This window comes from Triturus cristatus, chromosome 3_2 (genome assembly GCF_964204655.1).
Source record: "Triturus cristatus chromosome 3_2, aTriCri1.1, whole genome shotgun sequence".
Classification (NCBI taxonomy): Eukaryota; Metazoa; Chordata; class Amphibia; order Caudata; family Salamandridae; genus Triturus; species Triturus cristatus.
The window spans coordinates 1221055578-1221078156 of record NC_140584.1 but is presented as its reverse complement, the minus strand read 5'-3'; the positions used below and the strand labels follow the sequence as shown (position 1 = coordinate 1221078156).

Sequence of the window (22579 nt, the reverse complement as noted above, 5' to 3'; positions counted from 1 at the left end):
TACCACAGCTAATATCAAAACATCCAGCTACAGTTGTCCCCTGCGGCTTGGAGTGCCGTTTCCCACATGCTGTGTAGTAACAGCATTTACTGTCTCTTCGGCATGTTACCATTTATTGTTGTTTTGATGCCCCCGTGACCATGTGTACTGCAGGTTTATTAAATAGTTCTAGTTCAGATTGCCTACTATTCGCATCCCACATATACATAATGGTGTGTACAGCAGGTAGTATTTGTGGTTTCTGCACATTGATTCTATTAGGAAGTGGTGGTGTTTCAATATAGTTTTAATACCTTAGCACCTAGATCAAGGTGCACACTGGTGGTATTTATTGTTGTTTTGCTACCTAGTGATAGTGCTTCATATGATTTGAATACCTACATCATGGTGTGCACTGGTGGTATTTCATGTGGTTTTGGTACCTAGTAGTGGTACTTCATATGGCTCTGTTATCTAGATCATGGTGTATACTGGTGGCATTTATTGTGGGCTTGGTAACTAGATCTCATAGTGAAGTGGGGGTATTACATGTACTTCTACTACCTAGATCAAGGTGAACGCTGGTGGTATTTGTGTTATGTTTGTGCCTAGTAGTGGTATTTCTTGTGGCTCTAACACCTAGGTCCAGGTGTTCACTGGTGGTATTTCTTGTGGATAAATTACCTAGTAGTGTTATTTCATGTGGTTCTAATACATTGATCAAGGTGTGCACTGGTGGTGTTTTTTGTGGGTTTTGTACCTAGTGGTGGTATTTCTTGTGGCTCCAACACCTAGGTCTTGGTGTTCACTGGTGGTATTTTTTGTGGATATGTAACCTGTTACAGTTATTTCATGTGGTTATAATACCTAGATCAAGGTGTACACTGGTGGTATTTCTGTTGTTTTTGTACCTAGTGGTGGTATTTAATGTGGCTCTAACACCTAGGCCCAGGTGTTCACTGGTGGTATTTATTGTGGATATATACAACATAAAAGGGTAGTAGTGTTCCCAAAACTTGGGAAAAACCGCACATCAAAATACACTAATGTCGTATGTATTCAGTCAATGGCGTATTAGGTTGGTATTTGCTATTAGTATAGCGAGGTGCTGAAAAAGCTGTAGGCCTTCACTACCCAGGAAATGCCGTTGGTAAGTTGAAAAAACAACTTATCCATATAATCATCAAAAGAAAAACCAGCTAATTACGCACACCCATATTTGAAGTACACACAGTCCTATATCCAACTCTTGTCTTGGCCATGTGTCCGTGATAATGGCCAGACGTGGAGATTTTTCAATCCCGCATCTTCTGGAGAAGGCGAAGGAGACATGAATGCGGGGAAGCAGCAGAATACTGTTTTCTGGGTGGTGAGACCACAGACACCGATCGACTAGGCCTGGGCAAAATTTCCGTTCCGTTCGCGGAATTTGCGATAATTTGGCATTTCCGTGTTCCGCGGAGAGCGCGGAAATGTCAAAATTTCTGCATTCCGCAGCTTTGCGATAATTTGGTACTTGCTCGCGCTGTAAAATAATACATTCTCGCGCGCGATCGCCTTACCTGAATCCCCGCGTTCGCCGACAAGTTTTCCCGATCCGGTCGCGTTCTCCTTGAGATGTTGTATTGTTTTAGCCATTTGCGCTGTCTCGCGACAGTTCGCGTCCGCAGTGACGTCATGCGTCGCGCGATCACGTCTTTCTTCTCGCTATCATGTACCGCGAGACAACTGAAAACAAGATGGCCGCGCCCGCGAGCAACCGCAGGGGTAAGTTAGCGACCCGCAACCATGCAGAAAATATCGCGAACGGGCGGGATAAAAACTTCCGCATCTTCGCGATATTTCCGCTTGTTTGCGGAGATTTTTAACATTTTCGTGATAATTTGCGAAAGTCGCTTCCGCAAATTCCGCCCACCCCTACGATCGACACAGTGACACGGAGGAGTGCACCCTGGGGACGTTTCCACCGCGAGGGATAACGCAGGTCTTGATATATTTTTCACCCTCAACCTCAGGAGGGTTAACCAGAATTGACGTTATTTTTGTATATACACCGTGGATACACCTTATTGAACCGATACCTTTCTTGGATGTCGCTAATTTAAGTCAGGAATTAACCAATCAACCATTAGACTTGTGAAAGTCAAAGTACTTATCAAGTACGGACGAAATACGTGTTGGCTGTTGTGAATTTGGATATGAGTTTGAAAATTAATAAAAAGAATACGTTTTTGAAGATTTTATGTCTATGCAACCTATTTTATGGAACTTTGGAACACTCCTAATTCTCGAAGGACTTTAGGAAATTGCTGATCTAATCATTAGAAATATTGGTCCTAAGACAAGAGTTTGATATAGGACTGTGTGTACTTCAAATATGGGTGTGCGTAATTAGCTGGTTTTTCTTTTGATGTTCATTGTGGATATGTTACCTGGTACGGTTATTTCATATGCTTCTAATACCTAGATCAAGGTGTTCACAGTTGGTATTTCTTGTGACTATGTTACCTGGTGGTATTATTACGTATGATTCCAAACTATAGTTTAAGATGTGCACTAGTGGTATGCATGTATTGCAATTCCAAAACCAAGATGAAGCTGCAAGTCACCTGCATGTTCTTTGATTCAGACATGGACATTGGTCAGCAGTGACGGCTGCCAAGACCAAGACATTGACATTGTCACCTGGTCATACGTGGCATCCACTTGAATTCAGACATTGGCATTGGTCACCGGTGACATTAACTGTACTTCATTATTCTCTTACCTTATAGGCGGTCTCGGCCTCCTTGATGGGGCGCACTTGGTGCTCTTGGTGCTGACTAGCCTCTCTGCACACCAGACAAATCAATCTCTGGTCCGCTTCACAGAACAGCTGCAGCTTTTCCCCATGTTCTTCACACAGACCTCCATCCAGGGGGTTTTCAGGAGCCTTCAGAAGAGGAGCGTTTTCAGCAATATTTTTTAGTCTTTTATTTTTTATCAGATTGCTGTGGTCGAAGGTCTGTGCACATTCAGGACAGGTGATCTCTAAGTCCTTCTCATCCATGTATCTTGTGAGACATGTGAGACAGAAGTTGTGACCACACTCTATGGTCACTGGTTCCTGGTAAAACCCTTTGCAGATGGAGCAGATGGCTTCCTCTTTGATAGCGCGGGCAGGGTCATTGAAAGCCATGGCTGTCCAGAAATGGTGCTCTTGGTGCTTAAAGTCTGTGTATCCCCGGAGATCATGAAGACAGAATCAACGCGGACAGTGACTGGCAGTGTCCCACAGACTGCAGGAACACAGGAGAGATGTCAACTCTGCATCCACATTACGTGGCAACATCCAACCAAGGTAGAGATGGAGACCCCTGCAACACAGGAGAGATGTCAACTCTGCATTCACATAATGTGGCCACATCCAACCAAGGTAGAGATGGAGACCCCTGCAACACAGGAGAGATGTCAACTCTGCATTCACATAATGTGGCCACATCCAACCAAGGTAGAAATGGAGACCCCTGCAACACAGGAGAGATGTCAACTCTGCATTCACATAATGTGGCCACATCCAACCAAGGTAGAGATGGAGACCCCTGCAACACAGGAGAGATGTCAACTCTGCATCCACATAATGTGGCCACATCCAACCAAGGTAGAGGGGGAGATACCTGCAACACAGAACCAGGACACCTCTCAGTGGCTGAAATTCCTTATGTCTCAATAGAACTGTGGCCAGGAGATACAGGCGGCGGATCTACGCAAAGCCTTCACTGAACATTCACACCAAGCAGAGATGTGGTGAATCGACCAGCACAAGAAAGAGAAGGGTCATATATGGAAATAAAAGATGATCTGATCGCAGTAGTCAATACTATGAAAAACAAAAAAAAATTCAATTGCACAAAACATGGAAAAATATCTATGCAACTTTTAAAAGTACTTCATTCAGTACACCAAAAATGGCATTTGTAAGTGCATTCATATTCATTTACTTATTTGAGAAGCATGCAGGATCATTTAATTACCCACATGTTTTAAACATGGCAACTCTGACCAATTTATACCATTCTAAACAAGCATTGGCTATGCCAATATACTTTACTTTAATGTGCTGCAGGTGTACTCTCATAGTCACACCGCTCGCCCTCCACTTACAAGGGCATAGTCTTTACCTCTGCTGTACTAGGATTTGGAGCAGGAATCAAGAAAGCTCTCTTCCCAGTCTGATGAGATATAACTTGGGCTCGATCCAGAGTGATCGGCAGTGGAATGAAGCATGTGAGATGGTACCTTAGCCTGCAGCTGACAGCAGGAATACTCAGGACACTTGTCAGCAAGTACACATCCGTTCACTCACTGGCAACATTTGGTGGAGGTCCAACCGGCATTTAATAGAAGTGTTCTGATACATGGCACCCTCTCAAGGTGACAGATCAGATATTTAGGGGAGGTAAGTGTAGGAGAGTAGGATCTGCTTCTTGTGGTTACCCCTACTTTTTGCTGATGTTTCACTGTTTTTCAACTTTAGTCTGTTTGGGGGCCTGCTATTCAGGACCCCAGCCTAGATGCTTCCTCTCTAAATGGATTCCTAGTACCTTAGGTACACCACAGATTGTATTCTGGGGTGCCCTTATAAGTCCCCAGTATATGGTATACTATGTACCCAAGGCATAGGTACGCCTCGTTCTTCCACAGCAAGATCGCAGACATACACAACAGTTTCAGCACACAGCCAATGAACCCTACGACCGGAACAACGCCCCCCACCACCACCCTCCGCGCCTGGACCCCAGTCAACACCGAAGACACCATCCGCACGATGAACTCCATCCACTCAGGATCTCCAACCGACCCCTGCCCTCACCACGTCTTCAACAAGGCCGACTCCGTCATCGCACCCCACCTGCGGGACATCATCAACGCCTCCTTCGACACCGCCACCTTCCCGGAGAGCTGGAAGCACGCCGAACTCAGCACCCTACTGAAGAAACCATCAGCGGACCCCACCGACCTCAAAAACTACCGCCCCATCTCGCTCCTTCCTTTTCCGGCCAAAGTCATCGAGAAAACCATTAACAGACAACTGGCCGCCTTCCTCGAGACGAACGGATTCCTCGACCACTCGCAGTCTGGCTTCCGACCAACCACAGCACCGAGACCGCCCTCATCGCAGCCACCGACGACATCCGAGCTTTGCTCGACAACGGGGAAACAATGGCCCTCATCCTCCTGGACCTCTCCGCGGCGTTTGACATGGTCTGCCACCGCACCCTAGTGCAGCGCCTCAACAACATCGGTATCCAGGAGAAGGCACTGGAATGGATCATCTCCTTCCTCGCCGGAAGAACACAGAGAGTCCGCCAACCCCCGTTCAGATCCGAGGCCACCGAAGTCATCTGTGGTGTACCACAAGGATCATCACTCAGCCCCACCCTCTTCAACGTCTACATGAGCCCCCTCGCAGCCATCGCACGCCAACACAACCTCAACATCATCTCCTACGCTGACGACACCCAGCTGATCCTCTCTCTCACCAACGACCCCGCCACCGCCAGAACCAACCTACACGAAGGGATGAAAGGCGTAGCCGAGTGGATGACGAACAGCCGCCTGAAACTGAACTCAGATAAGATGGAAGTCCTCATCCTGGGATCATCACCCTCCGCCTGGGACGACTCCTGGTGGCCCCCTGCCCTTGGCAGCACACCCAAACCAACAGACCACGCACGCAACCTGGGCTTCGTCCTGGACTCCTCCCTCTCCATGACCAGACAAGTCAACGCCGTCTCCGCATCATGCTTCAACATCCTACGCATGCTACGTAAGATCTTCCGGTGGATCCCCACCGAAACCAGGAAGACGGTCACCCAGGCCCTCGTCACCAGCCGACTGGACTACGGCAACTCCCTCTACGCCGGAACCACAGCCAAACTCCAGAAATGACTCCAGCGCATCCAGAACGCCTCAGCACACCTCATCCTGGACATTCCCCGACACAGCCAGATCTCCGTACACCTGAGAAACCTGCACTGGCTCCCCGTCAGCAAGAGAATCACGTTCCGACTCCTCACCCACGCACACAAAGCTCTCCACAACCAAGGCCCAAGATACCTCAACGACTGCTTGACCTTCTACACTCCCACCCGCCAGCTTCGATCAACCAGCCACGCCCTCGCCGCCGTCCCCCGCATCCGAAGAGCCACAACAGGAGGAAGATCCTTCTCCTACCTGGCTGCCAAGACGTGGAACTCCCTCCCCATCCACCTCCGCCTGACCCAAGACCACCTCTCCTTCAGGAAGCAACTCAAGACCTGGCTGTTCGAGCAGTAGCGGACCCCCCTCCCCCAAGCGCCTTGAGACCCTCCGGGTGAGTAGCGCACTATACAAATGCTTGATTGATTGATTGATTGATTGTTATTTGAAGTTTAACTTATGTACTTTTGCCTCTAGCCTCAGAAAGGAGACTAGAGGGGTGTGTTTAGTAATAAATACATATATTTTATATATATACCTGATGTGGTTGTCCTTTCATTTATCCACTCTGGAGATTATAGACTGGTAAAACAAGCTGCTTTACATTCCTTCAAGACTTAGCCTGAAGGCTGCTCTCCATAGCTACCACTAGGATAGCTTTCAATAAAGGTTGTCTTTAACCTGTCACCATAAGGGGTTGTTTGGAGTGATACCAGGTGCCCACTATCACTAGTGGACAGCATATACCAGGCCAACTTCTCACAATAAGCATTATTGGATTTGTATTCATCAACAGAATGAGATAGATGCTTGCATCACAAACATTCTCCCTCCAGTTCACGGACAAGAAAGAACTTTCCTTAAGCATTTCAAAAGGGTCTTGTTGACACGCGGGCATAGGGTAGATTCATCTCTGACAGTTGTAACAAGAAGCATTTTAGATGAGAGTAGCAGGGCCTACCCAACGGAGGTCTAGGCCCATGGATGATTCTTCACACCGGCACCTCTGTTTTATCTGCATTCAACTTCAAAAGATTATTGGTCATCAAACAAGTGACTGAAGCAAGATAATCCCACAGTTTAGTAGGGTTGTTAAGTATACTAGAACGTAGTCCTATCACTGGCTGAATATTAGTAGCATAGTTCAAAACACTAAAGCAAAAAGAGCAAAATAAAACTACATAAAGTGGTAAATAAATGTGAAAGAACTCCACAATGTGCACAATATTTCTAATAATCCAATGTCTGAATGTTTAAAAAGAACGACTTAATTTCACACACAACTTAATGCTAAACATGTAACTATAAATGTACACAGTACAAAAAGACCTCTCTAGCACCGTCTGAGCTACACATCTTTGTCAGAAGTTGTGTAGTGTTGGACAGTGTGCAGCTCCTACCTCTGGGGTTTGTGCAGGAGTGAACAACGGGAAGTTCTTCTTATTCCACTTGTCACAGAGTTCTCAAAGTAAGACCCTTTCCTTTTGCATTTGTCAGTGATTTCAGAAACTGAACCTCCTTCCCAGTGCATTTAGCAAAGAGTTTACAATATAAAACTTGACTTACAGAGTACTGAGGCAGAGCAGTCCCAGGGTGACTCCGGAAGTTGAAACAAAGTGACACAAACCTGCACAAAGAGTTGTTTGCTTTAAATTGCAAAACTATTTGTGTGCTGGAACGTTGCTACTCTGTGTAAAGGGGGCGTTCCATGGGTCGTACATGGGCGCTCATGTGCAAACACCCATGATTGTGACGCACAACCCCATCTACTAACAATAATAGACAGAGTTTTGTACCAAAAAATAAGACCACCTGAAAGCAGGTGTTAAAAAGGACAAATGCTTTTATTTGAACTACCCTTCCCCACTTTGCATGTGTGCGCACTCTACAGCCAAGGCTTAATGTGAGAAAAGTTTTAAAGTTTGTCTATCAAAAGTAATCTGCACTGGACGGGTGCTCTTGAAGTACAGCTACTCACGCGGACACTTTTTCTCTATGGTGCAAAGGTGTGTATATGACGCTCGGCAGCCTAATTGTGCACCAGGATAGTGTCATGTTGTGGTATATCTTGCACTTTCCTGCTTCCTCCCTGTCACACAATGCAGCATAGGAACTTTGGATAAAACACTGTGCTGTGTGACAGGTTTGTAAATCTGGGCATTAGAATGCACAAAAGACACACAATACACACACAATAAGCTAAGGCCCAACCAGGAATTCCATTTAAAAAGGAAAAGCAATTTAAATCACTCACACCTAATGCTATAAGCAAAATGACCAATATTTACACAACTTCAGATGGAATTCCGACTTGAACCCCTCCTTCTGGGGCCTGCAGATCACCCGAAATCCAAATCACACACCAAAAATAAATATGACATGGCAACTCCTTCTGTAAATGACGGCGGCTCCCATAATCTGGTAGGACAAATCTTATAATTTGCGCGTCAGCAGGCTGTTATCACGAGAATTCAAAACAGCAACCGTCCAAAATTGGACTTTAGGAAAACATATCGACATGTTTCAGTCAATAGTCCATGTCAAGTCATTCACTATGTACTGCTGTGGGCATCATATTCAATAAGCAATGACGCAAGCCAGTTGGTTTTAATTTGAATATAAAAATGGTCATGTCTTCTGTTCCATGACATTAAACAAAGATTTAAATCGCAGAGATCGGCTTTACTCCATCAGTCCAAAAGAGTTTAATTCTAAATTGCTCTGATGTAGTCCTCTTCCAGGCTGCTCAGACTCCAAATCAGGTCCTATCTCTAGAGACACCAAAGGGGAAAGTGCTGTTATTTCACACAACTCGGTGCAGAAAGAGAGCGGGCTGCGCTGCATTGCTTGAAAAGGAGAGAGTAGAAATACTCCATATATACAAAGATATGGAGCATTTCGGCTCTCCCTTTGGACTGACACACTGTGACTGTGACACACTGTGTGCTGCCTAGTGCCGAGGCAGACACCCTTGTTCGACAGTACAAGGGTGCCTGCATAACGAGCACCTTCCTGCACAAAAACAATCTTGAGAGTCATGTTTGTCTTTCTTTTTTGTGCTGCAAAGCGCAGCACACACTGAAAGAGGTGAAATAAATGAAGCCTCTGGGTTCATGTTATGATACACGGTGGATGCACGGGAATGCCCGTGCTCCACCCATGTAGCACCGACCTGACGCAAAGTAACACAAGGCAGCACTATGCACTGAGTTGCGTTCGTTTGCATTTACTAACCTTAGCGCAGCCCCAGAAAGTGGCTATGCGTGGCATAGCAAATGCCCAAAAAGTTTTTTGTGTAGGGGCTATGCCACAAAAGTGACACAACCAACCCTGACACAAAATCATAGTGATCTTGGCCGAAGCAGTTACTGTGGCTGGACCTAAAAAGTAATATGTACACTAAAACGCTTCCTACTGCTTTTGTCAAACACTTGAACACATGAGGCCTCTCCCTAGATTGGTTGCCTTGGAGTTTGCAATGAAAAACCCCTTTGCATTTTGATTGTCAGAGACTCTGCAAAGTAAACCCATCCATTAACATTTATCCGAGGGTTCACATGTAAACCCCGTCTTACTTCACTGGGCATGGGGTTGCCTCCCAGTGGCGTAACAAAACTTGAGTGGCCCCCCTGCACGGTCCATGGTGGGGCCTCTCTTGGCTCAATCTGGAGCTCTCTGGCCAAAGTGCAGTGCTGAGGAGGCCCCTGGATGTTGGGGCCCCCCTGCAGGGTCCATGGTGGGGCCCCCTCTGGACTCTATCTGGAGCTCTACGGCCAAAGTGCAGTGCTGAGGAGGCCACTGGATGTTGGGGCCCCCCTGCAGGGTCCATGGTGGGGCACCCTCTGGACTCTATCTGGAGCTCTACGGCCAAAGTGCAGTGCTGAGGAGGCCCCTGGATGTTGGGGCCCCCCTGCAGGGTCCATGGTGGGGCACCCTCTGGACTCTATCTGGAGCTCTACGGCCAAAGTGCAGTGCTGAGGAGGCCCCTGGATGTTGGGGCCCCCGCACCACGGGGTTGCGGGGATCTGTCTTACGCCCCTGCAGCCTCCTTTGACCTGGGGTCTGCGTTCACTATGTCCGAATTGGCTGTGAGAAATGGAACTTCTCCTTTGGCGGACTGCTGTCACAAAGCTCCTCTCTCAGCGCTGCTTCTTAAGGCTCCGGCTCTGGTGGTCGCATGAGCCCCTACAAACAGCCGAGCTGTGGAGCCCGTCCCAAGCGCCGATGAAATTAAACTAACCAGGTTCGGACAGAAGGGGATACCCTTGGCCACTTTTCATAATAATTAGATCAGACCTACATCTTCTGACTTCATTTTCCCCTAACAAACTTATCAAACTGTAGCCTGGGCCATTGCCTGTCACCATCACCAACACAGCCTATTCCAATGAGCGCAAACGTTCCCAGAAGGCCACCATGAGGAACATAGCCTTAAAGATGCAAATATTTACAAAAGGAGTTTTGCAAACAATACAGCAGCTCACTCGAGGATTGTCAAAGTGCATATTTCTGCCCCCAATCTTTGTCAGAGCAAGTAACCGACACCGGACGCAGCCCCTCACCCCCGTCAGTGACCTGTGAGATTGGATGTGACATCGAACCTGTGAGCGGGCGTCAGTGCAGCGTCCATGCTGCAGCCGCTCACCTCCGTCAGTGACCTGTGAGATTGGATGTGACATCGAACCTGTGAGCAAGCGTCAGTGCAGCGTCCATGCTGCAGCCCCTCACCTCCATCAGTGACCTGTGAGATTGGATGTGACATCGAACCTGTGAGCGGGCGTCAGTGCAGCGTCCATGCTGCAGCCCCTCACCTCCGTCAGTGACCTGTGAGATTGGATGTGACATCGAACCTGTGAGCGGGCGTCAGTGCAGCGTCCATGCTGCAGCCCCTCACCTCCGTCAGTGACCTGTGAGATTGGATGTGACATCGAACCTGTGAGCGGGCGTCAGTGCAGCGTCCATGCTGCAGCCCCTCACCTCCGTCAGTGACCTGTGAGATTGGATGTGACATCGAACCTGTGAGCGGGCGTCAGTGCAGCGTCCATGCTGCAGCCCCTCACCTCCGTCAGTGACCTGTGAGATTGGATGTGACATCGAACCTGTGAGCGGGCGTCAGTGCAGCGTCCATGCTGCAGCCCCTCACCCCCATCAGGAACCTGTGAGATTGGATGTGACATCGAACCTGTGAGCGGGCGTCAGTGCAGCGTCCATGCTGCAGCCCCTCACCTCCGTCAGTGACCTGTGAGATTGGATGTGACATCGAACCTGTGAGCGGGCGTCAGTGCAGCGTCCATGCTGCAGGCCCTCACCTCCGTCAGTGACCTGTGAGATTGGATGTGACATCGAACCTGTGAGCTGGCGTCAGTGCAGCGTCCATGCTGCAGCCCCTCACCTCCGTCAGTGACCTGGGAGATTGGATTTGACATCGAACCTGTGAGCGGGCGTCAGTGCAGCGTCCATGCTGCAGCCCTTCACCCCCGTCAGTGACTTGTGAGATTGGATGTGACATCGAACCTGTGAGCGGGCGTCAGTGCAGCGTCCATGCTGCAGCCCCTCACCCCCGTCAGTGACCTGTGAGATTGGATGTGACATCGAATCTGTTAGCAGGCGTCAGTGCAGCGTCCATGCTGCAGCCCCTCACCCTCGTCAGTGACCTGTGAGATTGGATGGGACATCGAACCTGTGAGCGGGCGTCAGTGCAGCGGCCATGCTGCAGCCCCTCACCCCCGTCAGTGACCTGTGAGATTGGATGTGACATCGAACCTGTGAGCGGGCGTCAGTGCAGCGTCCATGCTGCAGGCCCTCACCTCCGTCAGTGACCTGTGAGATTGGATGTGACATCGAACCTGTGAGCTGGCGTCAGTGCAGCGTCCATGCTGCAGCCCCTCACCTCCGTCAGTGACCTGGGAGATTGGATTTGACATCGAACCTGTGAGCGGGCGTCAGTGCAGCGTCCATGCTGCAGCCCTTCACCCCCGTCAGTGACCTGTGAGATTGGATGTGACATCGAACCTGTGAGCGGGCGTCAGTGCAGCGTCCATGCTGCAGGCCCTCACCTCCGTCAGTGACCTGTGAGATTGGATGTGACATCGAACCTGTGAGCGGGCGTCAGTGCAGCGTCCATGCTGCAGCCCCTCACCTCCGTCAGTGACCTGTGAGATTGGATGGGACATCGAACCTGTGAGCGGGCGTCAGTGCAGTGGCCATGCTGCAGCCCCTCACCCCCGTCAGTGACCTGTGAGATTGGATGTGACATCGAACCTGTGAGCGGGCGTCAGTTCAGCGTCCATGCTGCAGCCCCTCACCCCCGTCAGTGACCTGTGAGATTGGATGTGACATCGAACCTGTGAGCGGGCGTCAGTGCAGCGTCCATGCTGCACGCTCCGCAGCCTTTTTGTTCCTTGTTAAGTTCTTTTATGGCAGGGGAGCCTGTTTCAGGTAAGCAGGGGGGTTTGTGGACCCCAGTTTGTCCTTTTTTCAGTTGTCCTCTTCATTCTTTCACCTCTGAGGTGTGTCTGCGCTGCTCCGAAAGCTTTGCAGCCGACCGCACCCCTCTGTGCCAGCCCGTCTGTGCCCACCCGCGCCGGGCTGCGCCATGCACCAGGACCCCTTGAGCTTCTCTGACCAGGCCTATGCGAGGTCCGAGCTGTTGGTTTTAGACAACAGTGGTGAGCAAATGAACTGCGATGTCTGTGACTGTAATTATGTCTTTAGGTCTCACGCATACTGGGCGTCCTGGAGAAGAACCCCCTCCAAGTCTTGGACCCTCTGAACAGGCGCCAGGAGGCTCACCTGAACGAATTACAGAACCCTTGTTAAACATTACCTGGAATGTGCAGGAGTCCTGGACTGGTGACTGGTATGCCCCAGATATAGCATGTCTTACTGAAACCGGGACAGACGATTCGTCGGACCCAGACTGCCATCCCAGACGGATATGACGTGGGCAAACGGGGGTGAGGCAAAGATCTATCTAAGTTATCTTAGTGGTGGCCAATCCTGTCATCCTTTTAGATGGGGAGGCATTCAGGTTTACCTTGACATTTAATGACATTGCTGTTTTCTCAGCACTCTGGTGTACCACCCCTGGGCCAAAACACAGTTTTGTCACACCTGTGCACACCTTCGTGGAATCCTGGATGAAGTTCCCCAACTTCACTTTGCCCGGGGATTACAATGTTCATTTGGAACTCAATGACAGGACTAAAGCTGAGCTTTGGGTGGGCTTCTGCCTTTGCAGTTTTGTCCCAGAACAGTTAGCGAACCAACCTCCTCATAAGGCCGACCATACATTGCATGGCATTATTACTATGGGTGGGCGGAATTTGCGAAATTCACTTTCGCTAATTATCTCGAAAATGTTAAAAATTATCGCAAACATGCGGAAATATCGCGAAGATGCGGAAGTTTTTTTCCCGCATGTTCGCGAGATTTTCTGCATGGTTGCGGCTCGCCAACTTACCCATGTGGTTGCTCGCGGGCGCGGCCATCTTGTTTTCAGTTGTCTCGCGTTGCATGATCGCGAGAAGAAAGACGTGATCGCGCGACGCATGACGTCACTGCGGGCGCAAACTGTCGCGAGACAGCGCAAATGGCTAAAAACAATACAACATCTCATGGAGAACACGACCGGATCAAGAAAACTTGTCGGCGAACGCAGGGATTCAGGTAAGGTGATCGCGCACGTGCGAGAATGTATTGTTTTACAGCACGAGCAAGATCCAAATTATCGCTAAGCTGCGGAATGCGGAAATTTTGACATTTTCGCGCTTTCCGCAGAACGCGAAAATGTCAAATTATCGCAATTTCCACGAACGGAACAAAATTTTCGCCCAGGCCTAATTGTTACTAGTAATCAGTCTTTACATTTCGATAACGCGTTCCCTCTGACTTGGTCTGGTCACAGAGGAGTCTCTTTAGGTCAAACGTGAGCCAGCGCGCAAGAGCTGCTCTGTAAAGATCTGTGGTAGTTCAGTACGGAGAGGAGGTACGCCCATTGGCTTGCGTGTTTGTCCTTTGCAGATGTTGTCTTCTGATTCATTATGAGGCTTCTTAGTCCCACCTTAGTACAGCCATTGGGTCATTTGTATCCTCCCGTGGCCACTGGCCCCTTCACTTAGTTGTGATAGGTACGTGTACGTTTTAAAGTCTGCTGTTGGCCTGTCCTTGAAGCCCCAGGGGGGGTCCTCGTACCAGGGATGGGACAGCCGTAGACTTTTACCTCCACCGTGCTCCCTCTGCCACGGCTGCGTGTGCCCCACATCGCACACAATTCAGCAGACATGTATTCTGGAGTCAGCCCAGGTGAGTCCTCTTCTTACCCTGTGGTGTCTGCACACCCATGTGAGAGGCTCACTCTGCCTTCTTCCACTGCAGCCTAGAACACTGGGTTCCAGGACGGCCGCCCGCTGGCCCAATGTGTGTTATTTGTGGCAGGGACTTGCCACTGGCTTCCTGCTGTGCTCGGTCTCGAAGAGAGGCAGTGAGGGGTTTATCAGATCCCAGCACAGGTGGGGTGGCCTGTGACTCATGGGTTCCAGTGACCGTCTCCCCAGGGATGCTAGTGTGTCACTGCCGCCGGCAGGGTACACTTGGGACTGACCCATATACACTTGGGACTGACCCATATACACTTGGGACTGACCCATGTACACTTGGGACTGACCCATATACACTTGGGACTGACCCATGTACACTTGGGACTGACCCATATACACTTGGGACTGACCCATGTACACTTGGGACTGACCCATATACACTTGGGACTGACCCATATACACTTGGGACTGACCCATGTACACTTGGGACTGACCCATATACACTTGGGACTGACCCATGTACACTTGGGACTGACCCATGTACTCAAAGAAGGACGTAATCCGGCAGCTTTTCTGACTCACAGCACTCTTTCTTGTGGGGCATTGATGTCAGTGTTGTGTTTGTGGGTGGTCCTGTTCGCTGTTTGGCGTAAAACCCCGCCCTGTATACAAGGGTGTCCTCACCATAGTTACATCCTATCTGTTTATGGTGGTCGAATCCTTCCCTGGCTGTAATGTCTGGGAGCACCCCACTGCATCTGCTGGAGTGACAGGCACCCCATTGTGGCATGACGTTGCAGGCTGGTGTTGTTCGGAACGATCTGTAGTATACACAACACTCCTACCCTGGGGCCGATTACGATCCTGGAAAAACCCGGTACAAACCGTGGGTCGGAGCTTTTTCTCCGTCCGACTCGTACCGGGTTGTAAAACTTTACAAACATGCAATTACGATTCGTTCGGAAACACCATTCCCGTACGATTCGGAAAAAAGACCAACCGACAGAAAAATACATACAAATGTGATCTGGGACACCGCGGACGTGACGTCCGGACGGAGTTAGGCATGTTTTTACGTACCAGCAATTACGATTCGCACCGACTGCAGTCCGGATGGGAAAATTTTTACGGCACCTAAAAAGTGCCGGAAAAGCTAAGTACGCAGCGATGCGAGCTGATTAGGGGGCCCGGTACGCGCCGTACCCCCCCCGCCCCCCGTATGTACGGAGCGTACTCCCACCCCCATATGTACGGAGCGTACCCCCACCCCCATATGTACGGAGCGTACCCCCCAGCCCCCCGTATGTACGGAGCGTACCCCCGTACCCCCCCGTATGTACGGAGCGTACCCCCGTACCCCCCAGCCCCCCGTATGTACGGAGCAAACCCCCCAGCCCCCCATATGTATGGAGCGTACCCCCGTACCCCCCAGCCCCCCGTATGTACGGAGCGTACCCCCACCCCCGTATGTACGGTGTGGACCCCCAGCGCTACGCGCTGGGGGTCCGCACCGTACATATGGGGGTGGGGGTGGGGGTACGCTCCGTACATACGGGGGGCTGGGGGGTACGCTCCGTACATATGGGGTGGGGGTGGGGGTACGCTCCGTACATACGGGGGGCTGGGGGGTACGCTCCGTACATATGGGGGTGGGGGTACGCTCCATACATACGGGGGGCTGGGGGTACGGCGCGCCCATCCGCGGGGGGGGCTGGGGGTACGGCGCGAACATACGGGGGACGGGGGGGAGTACGGCGCGTACCAGGCACTTGTTTGGACATCTCCATGGTTGCTATGGGAGTTCGCTCCGGACGGTCTTTTTTCCATACAGTTGTACAATCGGACGGATGGGACGGATCGTAATTGCGCATTGGGACTTCAGTTTTCCCATTTGTACGTAAAAATGTCCGGGGACGTGTCGGAGACTTTTCCCGACCCGAGGACGTGTGGTGGAATTTTCCCAATGCGATTTGTAGGGACTTTTTCCCATACGAATCGTAATTGGCAGTTTGTACGGCGCTTTTACCATTTGTAAGGAAAAAAGTCCAGATTCAATTCGGTTGGGGAAATTTTTTCCAGGATCCTAATCGGCACCCCTGTTGCTTTGCCCAATAACCTGGCAGGCACGAGGGCGCAGTTCATTGTATTACTCATGTCAGTAAATCCACTTCTGTGCGATGCAGCCCTGTACACCGCTCCCTTATTCTGTCTAAACTTATGTTTCTTATAAGCTTTCTTTCCCCGGCTACAAGATGTCCATTCTCATGTTGATCCACCATGGTATTGCACCTCCAAACGTCGATCACGAGGGATCCCGCACCCTCTTCTGCAGTTGGAGAATGGTCGTGGTAATCTCACAGCTTCAACGGGGGCCATAGTCTTTAAACAGACGCACAACTAGTGTTTCTTAGCAGTTTGTAATTACAATGTACTGAAAGGGTACAATACAATCCGTGGGTGCTTATGAGAATCGACACCGTGACTCTGATTAGAGCCACAATACTAGGAATATCAGGTCTTCTCCCACCCGTCTGTTTTAAAACAAGCATTTACAATGCAATAGGTCTCGCAATGACATTATTTTGAGCTATTGGCATTGTAAATGACATTGTTTTTTGTTTTTTTTTCCTTTCTAAGAAACAAAGAAAATGCTTTAGTGCAAAATGGCAATAGCTAACTTTTTTGTAACTGCAAAATCTATCGCATTGCTTTTGTACTAGTGTGAGTTACTGGTATTGTAAATGGCGCGGGTCCTTTCGCTGAGAGGAAGGGTACACAAGCATTTGCAATGCAATAGGTTTCGTACTTGCGACATCTTGAGCTATTAGCATTGTAAAGGGAGATGTCTTTTATTTGTTTGTTTAAAAAGCCTGCAATAATAAAAGACATTGTCATTTACAATACTAATATGTTAAAGTTTCGACAATACGAGACCTATTGCTATGCCAATGCTTGTATTACTTTGCTGCTATCTCCCATTGGCAGTTCACCTGGGCTGGCCGTCCACTATATGGGCATCAGGACATTGGATGCTTCTCTGGACTCTCAAACTTAAAGATACAACATATGCATTTGTGGATATAAACGTGTCTTCGTGTCATTACCATGCCCCGTCCACAGTTCTCCCTTTGCAATGGCTTTTTGCTGTTGTTTGTATGTGATGAAAATTGATAACTACATTTTAAAAAGTACCCTGGCATGCATGCTGTGCTAGACTTGATAAACACAATAATATATAGAAAGAGAGCGGAAAATGAATGAATCTATCTAATACTTCCTTCCTAATATACTAATACTCACAAAACAGTATAGCTCGGATACAGGGTTCATTGGTTAGGTTCAACACTGATGGGCGCTGTGTAGAAGAAAAATGCAGATTGTGCCACAAAAGCCTGCTTTATTACCAAGTTAGGTTAAAAGCCACATTTTTCCACCCTCTGCCTAATTTGCATCACAACCTATTATGTCTTTCAGAACGAAAATATACATAAGGCATATGTACAAGCACTGGCGATAACTACCGCTAACACTAGTTAACGGCAGCTTTCTTACCGCCGTGAACCACTGAAAACAATCGCCATGTTAGCGACGTATTTACAAGATGTCGCTACATGGTAATACCTTCGGGGATCAGCAGAGAAAACTGCTGCTAACATTAGCATGATGGCGATAGGAATTTCAGCGTTAGCGGGCGAAAACCAACAAAAGGCCCATTAGCAGCAAAAAACACACACACTAGTCATCCCAACGTGAGATTTTTTTGCCTGTATTGGAAAAAAATAGCCTCCAATAGGAAAAGAGGCAAAAAAACAATGAAATGCAGAATGGAGCAGCCAGGGCCAGGTGCAGCACACATCAACAATCCCCTCAAGCCACCCAACATCCAGGATGACCAGGATGAGAGCCTGGATGCCTTGCTAGACCTACATCTGGAACCTGGATGCCTCGCTGGACCTGAGTCTGGAGCATGGATGGCTTGCCTGGACCTTCGTCTGGAGCCTGGAGTGTGATGCGGAGGTGCTGTGGAGTCGATGAGCCGTGGCGGTAGACATTGAGGCGCGGCTATCACCTGCACCTGGTGGTGAAGTCTGGCAGGTCGCATGGAGCCATGTTGCTGACCTGTGTGAGAAGACTGCCTTGAGCCCCTTGGAGCTGTGAATGGTAGAGGTGCTCCTTCGCACCAACGTAGGGAGGTCTGCATCGCATACTACGATCCACCACTACACCGGGGTGCACGGAGGAGACTACCAATGGTGAGCGGCACCTCTCTTCATCACACGATGGATGATGTTGCACTGGCTGGACGCTGTGGAGGGTTAGGCCCCTGAGTTGCGCCAAACATGTGTAGCAGAGCGCTGCAACTTCATGCCCTGCTGCATCAACTGCATTGGAAGGTTCACCGGTGGACTTGGTGGCGACTGCTGTACCCAGGCTTGTGAAATCCCACATGGCTGAAGCTCCTGCTGACTGAGGCACAGACTTAAAGAGAGTGCAGCGGATTGTGCCACGGTGTCAATGTCCAGGTAAGGAGAATGTGGGATGCGTAGCGGACGAGGCCCAGGGGTCAAGTCGCCCAGGCCTAGCACCTGTAGATGATGCACCCCCAGCTGCGGCTCATCCGCAATGGCGGAAGAGTGTCGCCCCACTGCTTTCAAGCACTGCAGGAAGAGGAAAAATCATCACATGATGATGACTTCCTGATGTAATCGTGCTAGATTCCGTTGCGGACGGGAGGGTGGCTAAGACTTCTCCACTCACAGAGCAGGGAAGGGGCGGAGTGGCATGCCCACTCAAGTGCACAATGACTGTTTGGTTGGCCTGCTCAGGCAGCCCAGTCATGTGCACTGTCCTGTTCGCAATACAGCTGCATTACAGCCTGCATGGAGAACCTGCCCACCCCTCCAGCCCCTGGCTGACGGCATGTCCCGGGACCAATGACCAATCCCAACGCTGCATTGCAGCATAGTGATTGGCTTAGGGGAGGGAGCCTGGCTGCCTACTTCCAGTTCCTGGAAGCCGACTCAGGAGAGCGGGAGCAACGAAGACACAGGACCCGGCCTCAAGGCAAGATTTCTCTCATTTAAATATTCACAACACCCACTCACACCCCACGGTGTCTCTGCCCCACCCAGTGTCCTTTCCGGCATTTCCCACCTCGCAGCTGGCCAGTCCACCCCGCAGCACTTCTCAATGGCAGCCGCTGTGCGCCCATGCACAGGGATGTACCACTGGTGTGCCAAATTAATATTTAAAGTTACAACGCATACCATTACAATGCATACTAATACTAGGCATATGGCAACAGTGAGGAAGGTTTGGGATAGCAAAGGTGTATAAATTACTATTTCAACTTTAGTGAGTGCAACCCTAAAACTAACCCTTGCACCCCAAAGCACACCCTGATGCCTAAAATACATCTTTGAGCCCCCGAAAAAGCATATTTGACCAAAATGCACACCACAATTTTCATATTTGACCCCAAAACACATCCCAAGTTTCAAATTTTACCCCATAATACACCCCAAAATTAATCTTCGACACCCAAACCCCATACCCACTATAAAACTTAAAAATACCCCATTACTGACCTCGCAATGCGTTGTAATGGAATCCGATGTAAAGGCACCTGCGTTGTTGGACTTGCATTGTAAAGGCATCACGATGTAATGCCTGCGTTGTAATGGACGTCTTACGTGCCAAAGGCTAACCATAGGCAAGCCCGTCTGCGTCCGTCTGCCCCTGGACCACGCTAAGCACCAAGGACCCTTCCTCTAGGACACTCCACTGCTACGACACCAGCACCCTCCTCGCCATCAACCCTGGACACCACATCACCTGCCAGAGCCAACCTCTCCTCCGGACCGGACATCGCCATCGCTGAAGGCTAATATATCACCCAAAAGGACCGCCCGACGGTCCAGGAGGAGGCATTGCCGTCACCTACTGAAACACACTCCGAATGACTACACACTCTAATTTCCCCAACGGTGACCATGGAACACCTCAACCTCCAAATGCAGACCGACCCCAACCCCATCCTCTGCGGCACCTTCATCTGCAGGCCAATCGGGCAAATGGACCCCCATTCTCTTATACCATTGTAGACCTCATGGCACCCCAGGCTCTCCCATCCATGACGACATCCTACTCGGTGAACTCTACTTCCATCTGGACAACCCCAGTGACCAGAAGACCACCCCTTCCTGGGGGAACTTGCCAACATCAGACTCAAGCAGCTGGTCACCGCAGCAAGCCACCTCGCAGGACACATGGTCGAGCACATCTCCTCCGCTAGCAGGAACTTCAACTGCAGCCATATCACCGGACTCTCCTGGACTGACCATCATTGTATACATCACATCATCACCATGCCCACCGTGCACCATTGCCATCATCGCCCCCCCTCGTAGCTGGATCAAGGCCATCAAAGAACTTCTCGTCAACTCCCTCAACGCTTACAGGCGATAACACTGCATTGCGCTACCGCCAACGATGGATCTCCAACTGCTCCGACACCCTGGCACCCCTTAAGAAAAGACAAGGCAAAATCTAGCACCACGTTGCACCGTATTTGCAAAGTGATGCATGTAGGCATATGTGTGACCTTCTGAAGCCCTATGCCACATCATACCAGCATTAGGTATGATGTATGAAGGGTGTGCGTTCCCACACGGCAAGGCCTCATAGGAGTGGAACAGTGAAATCCAACAGATTTCACTACAACAATTGTAGGACGGCACTGTGCCTGATGGCAGGCGTAAGGGTGACGCGGTGCCACATGGATAGGCTGGCCCCATGCATTGACGGGGTTGCGTCATGCTTGTGACACAACTGCAGCAATGCATGACTTTAGCGCAGATGGAGACATCAGGTTTCCCAACATATCTGTCATTACTTGCGTCATGGAGAGCTGTCCAATTAATACAGCGCATCCATGGTGTCTCAAGAAGGGTGTAGTGAAAAGTGTTGCAATGCTGTCTTGTCGCAGCGCTGCAACACTTTTCATGACTGAGGCCCAGGAATGCGCACTATCTTATTGATGGTGCGCATTCCTGCTCTGTAGTTTTGTCGCAGGGCAGCGCAGCAACATTGCTTGCAGCGCTGTCCAGCACCCAAACCTGCTGAAATGAGGCCCAGGTGTTATCTCAATTTTTAGGATCAGCTATTTTCTGGTCTTAAAAAACTGCCTCTATCTGCAATCCTACCGTCAAGGATTCCCTTGTACATATCGCATTGTGTGGTTAGCGGCCGTTTTTGCACGGGAACGCCTCCCTTGCATGTCATTATCGCTAACAGAAGTGGCGATCTTTTCTATGGACGTTTTCACCGGAAAACTGCGGCTAACAAAGGTTAGCGACAGCTTGTACATTTGGCGATGTAAATATTGCCTCAAAACCGTCGGGAAAGTGCCGCTAAGGTGGCGTTAACTCCTTGTACATATGTCCCATAGTTTTATCTAAAAATTCTCACACCCATTACACAAATTATCGTTCCCTTAATAGCTTTCCCCAATGTTTGCCATTCATTCATTTTCTCAATTTCTGGCCCTAGTGACCTTTCTTCTCTAGTTAAGCCTCCCGGTCCCTCCTCAGCCAGGGCGTTCCTGTGCATGGTAAGCCTGTCCACTCTTGGACCTGTTGTATCTCTATTGTTAACTCTATATCCTCAACCAACCATCCTCGTCTGCTGTGACAACATATACTGTATATTAATCAATATCCCTACTCAACCCTCTCTCTAACTGCTGCTTCCACCTGCAGTCGATGAACTGCAGGTAAACACTTCCACTCGCCGTACACAAAAGAGTGTCTTCTCTTGATGCAACACCTGTTGTGTTGTCCTCCAACGGAAGAAGTGGCCCGCATTCCTACGGCATTTTCTAATAATCTGCTTCATGAGAAGATGCCCATACTTATGTGAAGAAAATGTATCCAATGAAAAGGGTAAAATAATGAACATAAATGTATTTCATATAATATGCATTGGTCCTCTCCATGCACCAACAATAAGCTACGTTGGCATTGTGTGAATTAATAATGCAAGCCTCGTAAGTTCTACCTTGGCAATATCACACATTTTTAGGTCGAGCCTGGGCAGCGCATGTGCTGCAAGGCATGCTGTACTTGAGTATGGATATGAAGCTCCTCCCACTTCAGCCATATTTTCCACTGGCTTATGTCATTGTCCTTTATAAATGCTGGCTTCTGATTCGTTAATAGGCTTGTTAGTCCCTCCTTAGTAGCACCTTGTCTTCATTTGCACCCTCCCATGAGCACTGGCCCTTTTACTTCTTTTGTTACACGGCGCGTCTTATTTAGTCT

General features: G+C 49.5%; 1 protein-coding gene across 3 annotated transcripts in view; it reads right to left on the bottom strand.

The window, feature by feature from the left end:
- Positions 1-22579, bottom strand: part of LOC146859506 (tripartite motif-containing protein 10-like) — a 357986-nt gene that overhangs the window by 220276 nt on the left and 115131 nt on the right. The window contains exon 2 of one of the 3 annotated variants that reach the window (XM_085650217.1): positions 2747-3335. In XM_085650217.1, coding sequence (XP_085506343.1) covers positions 2747-3157 — 411 coding nt within the window. In that variant the 5' untranslated portion in view covers positions 3158-3335. Of the gene's footprint in view, positions 1-2746; positions 3839-22579 lie in introns of those variants that run through there. The other 2 variants (XM_085650216.1, XM_085650218.1) reach the window with 2 other exon arrangements.